Source organism: Telmatherina bonti (genome assembly GCF_933228915.1).
Source record: "Telmatherina bonti genome assembly, chromosome: 23".
In the NCBI taxonomy this organism is placed as follows: domain Eukaryota; kingdom Metazoa; phylum Chordata; class Actinopteri; order Atheriniformes; family Telmatherinidae; genus Telmatherina; species Telmatherina bonti.
Window position 1 is genome coordinate 14,717,844 of NC_136632.1, and position 6,614 is coordinate 14,724,457.

General features: G+C 39.2%; 1 protein-coding gene across 1 annotated transcript; it reads right to left on the reverse strand.

The window, feature by feature from the left end:
• Window positions 1–1,491: 1,491 nt before the first annotated feature.
• On the reverse strand, window positions 1,492–6,395 carry LOC306773527 (uncharacterized protein). Its single transcript, XM_079263370.1, has 4 exons — window positions 6,272–6,395; window positions 5,611–5,782; window positions 3,925–4,156; window positions 1,492–1,554 (listed from the first exon to the last, which is right to left on the reverse strand). The coding sequence occupies exons 1-3, from the start codon at window positions 6,302–6,304 to the stop codon at window positions 3,945–3,947; spliced, it is 417 nt and encodes a 138-aa protein (XP_079119496.1). The 5' UTR covers window positions 6,305–6,395; the 3' UTR covers window positions 1,492–1,554; window positions 3,925–3,944.
• Between the last annotated feature and the right edge of the window lie 219 nt (window positions 6,396–6,614).

Consider the following 6,614-nt stretch of genomic DNA (forward strand, 5'->3'; position numbering starts at 1 on the left):
AATACATATCGAATTATAAAAAGCCTTTTGAAGCTGTGTTAGGTGTCACTTGTCAGGTTTAAAACCTCTGTGACATGTAAAATAAAGAAAGAGACACGGACTTAGAACTCAGTGTAACCTTTGCAAAGGGGAAGAGAACAGTCTCAGAGCTCGCACAGAGACTCCTAACTGTCTTCTTCGCTTGCTCTTCCTCTGCTCAGGCTTTTTATTTGACAGATAATGACATGACACATGTCATGAGTTCATCACACATTTTTCAGTTAATGTATAGTATTAACTTCATTTACTCCTGCAGCTGCTAAAACAATAAGCATCTATTTTAACAGACTACCAGAAGCAAGTCATGAGTAAAACACGAGGTGCAAAGATAACAATAGGATGGTATATCTGAGTGAGCCAAGCTCATTAAGCATGAGGCACCCTGCTTCACCAGAAAGAATCAATCTTTGTTAAAGTAATCTCAAAAGTTTAACATATGATAAAAGAAAAGATAAGTCATGAACAAATGATAATATATAAATTTCCTAACATTTCCCTACTCTTTATCATTTGTGAAATGAAATTAACATCAGTGATCTGCCATTTGTTTTCACAATTTCAGCAAACATGTCATATTACATTTCACATTAAATTTGACCATTTTCAAAGTTTTCAATCTCCTTCTGAGAGAGTTCTTCATAACTCCCTTTTCCTTGTCTCTGCAAGTAGACCTGATACTGTACAAAAAAGTTGGAAATAGCTTTTTCAATCATATTAGTATACATGGCAGTACACAAATCATTAAAATACAGAATAACAACATTATAGAAATAAAAGGCATTAAAATCTTAAGTAAAATCTGCCACCAAGACCCATTTATTAACCATGAGAAAAAATCAAAGGGAGATGCGTTGCCATCTTCTATTCATAGCATCTCTCATGTTCTTAAGTGTAGTCATTGCATCAGAAACATTACCATTTACTTCATCTGGGATATATGTGCAACATGTGGATTTTATCATTACACATACTCCTCCTTGGGCTGCAGTCAACATGTCCAAAACCATACGGTTCTGGAGAACCATGAACCTGAGTGCATCAATCTCTTTATTTTGTCCTTCTTCAATTTTAATAGATGCATTCAGAAACTTTTTAAATCTGTAATCAACTGTTTCCAGTCTCAGAACGTTTTTTCCTACTCCAACCCACGGAAACAATGCCAGGGCAACTTTGTTGGTTATTGACCAATGCTTGTGTTCTTCAGGAACGTCTGATCCTAATATGGGGTCATGTGGTGCAAACGTGACAAACCTCTTGGTGCGATGAGTTGCTCCGATATGTTCCACACTCACCACTAGGGTGTGGTCAGTCACTGTAATAGGAGCACAAACTCCAGTCCAATTTCTCGGCAGGAATGGATATGCTTTCTTCCCACACAACCACCAACCTCCATCCAGTATGAAGGTGCCAGCAGATGGATAAGTGGAACCTATTGCCACCAGAGTTCCCATGCGTTTACAGTTGGCTGTAGGTATTTTCCCCATCGGATGGTTCCCAATTTCTTGGCTGTAACAGCTGGGGAAAGAAATGTCTTCTGTGTTCAGAACAGCATTTTTGTTTAGCCAAAGTTTTTTTTCACTCAAAAGGTGCAGCTTTCTGCATGTCCTTTAATACTTCTTTATCTATGTGCGGATTGTCAGCTCCTGTCACATAAATATCAGAGACACCATGGCAACCGGATGCTGCTGCTTTTGCTGTTTCATCTGCAAGTCTGTTTCCATTTGAGATGACATCAGTTCCTCTAGTATGAGCAACACATTTACAAATTGCAAGTTCAGCTGGTAATAAAATAGCTTGTAAAAGTTCTTTTAATAATGCTGCATGCGTAATAGGCTTGCCTGTAGATGTGATCATACCACGTCTATCCCATTGTTTAGCAAAGAAAAATACAGTAGAGAAAGCATACTGACTATCTGTATAGATTGTAACTTTTTTGTTTTTAGCTAACACACAAGCTCTAGTTAGGGCTACTAATTCAGCAGCTTGGGCAGAGCTGTGTGATAGAAGTTGTTTTGCTTCTATAACAGTGTTTGGTAGGGATACTACTGCATAGCCAGTTTGAGTGTTACCCTTATCATTCTTAGAACAGGAGCCATCCTGGTTATTATCAAAGGGAATTCCACTATGAATCCTGAATTCCTTTTCAAACCTGATTCTAAAATCTTCTGGGTCTTCATCAGGTTTCTGTTTAACAGCTGAGAGGTGGCCATAATCAGCCCTTCTGGCAAAATGGGTTCTAACTCTTTCAAAAAGCTGATTCAGGGGGGGGTTGATATTCTTGGGGCAGTTGTCCGTCTCTTGGATATCCTATAACAGCTCCCTGACCATTTCTACCAGTATAATCCCTTCTCACTCTTGCCCAGTTCTTTCCAAGGGAAGACTGGATTGCTTCTCCTGCTTCGTGACTATTCAGACGGTAAGAATGAATAACATCTGTTATATCTCTGATCCACGCTTCTGGATCCTCTGCTGGGGAAGTTACTCCTGCTACTGCTTTTCCAGCTTCATCTAGGGACCATGGTCTAAATACATAAGTAATTGGATTATTTCCATCCCCTACCGGGTTTGGAACCTCTATCATTGGAAAAGCTTGGGTTCCTGGAAATTCTGGACTCTTCTGATATTTTGGTGGTGGATTTATTTTACTCCTATCTCTTAACTGCCTACGAGAGGGAGTTTGATCTGAGGGTGGTAGTATTTGATATGATGATAAGTCTGGGTACAGTGGTTTTTCTGCAGGTGTTGGTATTAAAGTGGTCATAGGACTTTGAGGAGGTCTTAGTGATGGATATAAAACTTTCTGACTTGAACATGTTTCTTGTCTTTGTTCTACCTGTCCTCCTCTTTGAGGCTGGTCACCATGTCTTTGTCTTTGTCTTCCTGATCCTCCCTCATTATCTTCTTTTCTCACAAACATTAATTTTGTTTCTTTTATCCCTTTTCTACGCTTCTCTGCCTGATCCAGCCATTCTTTAGCTACAGTCAGCTCTTTTTCTTTTCTGTCTTTTTTACTTCCCATTTTACTTGCTGCACTGGCCTGTAGTCTTTCTACAACCTGTTTCCAATCTTCGACCTTTAATGTTCCTTTTATGTCATATTTATTTTTCCATTTTTTTAGGTATTTTACATTTTCTGGGTTTCTATGGTGCATGTATTTCACATCTCCTTCAAATGCCTCTCCCAAAGAGGACTTACTCATGCTCTGACTATTTCCCCATTTTATTTTATTAAATTTTATCTAAAAATTATATTTTTCACTCCCTCAAAAGAAAATGCCTCTTTTGGACCACTCCTCTTTCCTTGAGGGACAAGCTTCTAGACCAGCTCTATTGTCTGGTCCGGTCTCTCACGGGGGGTTGTTTCCCAGGAAAATGAGAAGTGTTTTAGATTCTGTTCAGGAGTGACCTAAATTTCCTTAATGATTCTCAGTGAAAACCCTCCACAGCCACTTTATGTTGACACCGTTAGGTTTCAGGTGACTATAAAAAAATTTCACTTCAAATCCATTCACTCACACATTCACACCAAATGTGATCACATAATTTCTCTATCTTAGGCCTATTTCACTGTGGTCCTTCAGCGCCACTATTCTCAATGGGTCATTTCAGCATGACCATGCTAATTTCTATTCTACCTTAGGGGACTCTAACCCACTTATCTTGAGGGGGACTTTAACCTCCCTTTCTTGAGGGGGACTCTAACCCACCTCTTCTTGAGGGGGACTCTAACCCACCTCTTCTTGAGGGGGGACTCTAACCCACCTCTTCTTGAGGGGGGACTCTAACCCACCTCTTCTTGAGGGGGGACTCTAACCCACCTCTTCTTGAGGGGGACTCTAACCCACCTCTTCTTGAGTCTGGTTCTTGAAACAAAATTGTTTCTCACCCTTTCTGGTCCGTCCTCCTTCAGGTCCAGATTCCGTCAATCCACCGCTGGCAGATGGAGGGGACTCCCTGTCGCCAGCCTGGCAAAGAATTCACTTCCCAGGTCTTTTCGTCGGACTGTCCTAGCAGGTCCGGCCGTGCACGGGCTGTGGCTTGGCGTCTTCCTCCCCCTGTCAGCAGCAGATGTATGGGAATCCAGGTCACGGCACCAAAAGATGTCAGGTTTAAAACCTCTGTGACATGTAAAATAAAGAAAGAGACACGGACTTAGAACTCAGTGTAACCTTTGCAAAGGGGAAGAGAACAGTCTCAGAGCTCGCACAGAGACTCCTAACTGTCTTCTTCGCTTGCTCTTCCTCTGCTCAGGCTTTTTATTTGACAGATAATGACATGACACATGTCATGAGTTCATCACACATTTTTCAGTTAATGTATAGTATTAACTTCATTTACTCCTGCAGCTGCTAAAACAATAAGCATCTATTTTAACAGACTACCAGAAGCAAGTCATGAGTAAAACACGAGGTGCAAAGATAACAATAGGATGGTATGTCTGAGTGAGCCAAACTCATTAAGCATGAGGCACCCTGCTTCACCAGAAAGAATCAATCTTTGTTAAAGTAATCTCAAAAGTTTAACATATGATAAAAGAAAAGATAAGTCATGAACAAATGATAATATATAAATTTCCTAACATCACTGTCTACTCATTTGTTTAATTTTGCAAGAAAGCATAAATGTTACATTTCATTTAGACAACTGGCTTGTGGAACAATTTGGGATTTTTACGGCACAAAGTTACCTTCTTTTCTAAATGAAAAGAAACAGACCTTGCATGTTTAGGATTACACATACCTCTTTAGAACATCTTGATTTTAATATCAAGAAAAACATGTAGTACTTGGTGCGTAAATATGCTCTGAGGAAACAATTTGCCAGACATGGTGATACAAGAGTTAAATTTAAATTTGTTTTGTGCTTATATTCACATCTCATCCTGCTCATTATTTCAGCAAAGCATAAAGTGGTGGTCAACCTAGCTTATTTTAGGCCAGAGTATATCTGGTAAACGTCTTTTTCCATCACTGAAAAGTGTCTCCAATGTTCCTTGTTGTTAGTTGTTTTAATTGTTCATATTGTAAAACTAAATTAAGTTTCTTCAGGATTCCTCATTAAGTCACTAAAAGGGGAGAACAAGTCAAGGATTTATAAATAAAAGCTGAGAAAAGTGACTTGTGAGCTTCTTGCTGTGATTGAAATGAGTTGTAACAATCCGACTCTGCTTTTGTCGTCATTCATTATGGCTTTAAAGTTGCAATATTCTCCTTCTCTGTTTCCTTTGATTGCAAAATTATGGTAGATTAATTGCTATAAAAGTGACAGTTTAGGGGATCTGCTGCATTCAGTTTTTCAGAAAACATTATGACAGTGGCATCTTCACAATCCTGAAAATACAAGGAATTTATTCATACCAAATTTGTCATTGTTGATCTTGGGAAAGAACTAAAATATTGATACAAATTTGACCTGTTTTGTATCGCAAGGTCCATATAAGTCAAATGATTGTTAGTAATAACTGATTAATTAGGGCCACCATGCTGTTTTCAGACACCTGCTGATATCAGCTCAAACTGTGTGTTAGTTCAGGTATTATGTTTATTTATTTTCTATCTTCTTATTTTCTCACCCGCTGTTCTTTTCTTTCTTTCACTTTCTGGAATCCATTCTTCACTTTCTGATAGAAAGCCATGATTTTCTTCTCTAGCTGTGTGGCTGCACTCCATATGGTAGGGCTGGGCGGATCGATCCAAAATATCGTTAGTATCAATACCAAGGCCAGTATCAGTGTCATTCATTATCTGCATGATAAGATCGACATTAGCAAAAAGCTTAAGAATGTGGATGAGAGTCAACACATTGTCAGTTTAGCTTTTGTTATTTTTGTCAAACAATCGAGTGTAATAAACAGAAAACTGGGAAAATGGTCCATGAAGCCACTGTTCATAATAACTACAACTGAAGAGTTATTCATGACACTGTGATATTTACATTTTATTAAAAGAGAATTTCTGATAAAGCTCATGTTGCACAACACACAGCTTCTGTTTGTTTTCTAATCATTCAGATGAAACCCAGTCAGAACCAACCTGAAATCTGTATGGCTTATCACAGGTGAAGCCACCATGGAAAGTGTGGACAAACCCTCATGCGACCCTTTTCTGTAGCTCAATTAACCCTTAATGGCCCCACACTGACATGCTGGCTGAGTTGTTTCCCCATTTCCATAATGCATTATATTTGGAAAAAAAAAACATTTTACACAAATAACTGCACATGCACAGCATTACCTGAGGATTAGTGGCTGTCCTCAACCCTGCCATGGCCTGTCGACCCAGAGGGCACTGGATTGGTGGCAGGATTACTCCACCAACACATTCTGCTCTCAGACAGTTGAGGTCCAAGATGGCATGTTTTTAAATGTCCTGCAGGAGGCAAATGTTTTGTTACAACTTTCCACATGAACATGAAGAAAAGCATTTAATAAATTGTGTCGAAAAATCCCAAATCATCAAGATCATTTTTTGGAACAGAAGCTTTGATAGTAAAAAGTGTGAAGAGATATCCAGCTCACTGCAGCACATATCTTCTGAATTGATCCCCTCCTAAACAAGGCTCTGAAAGTAGGGAGGC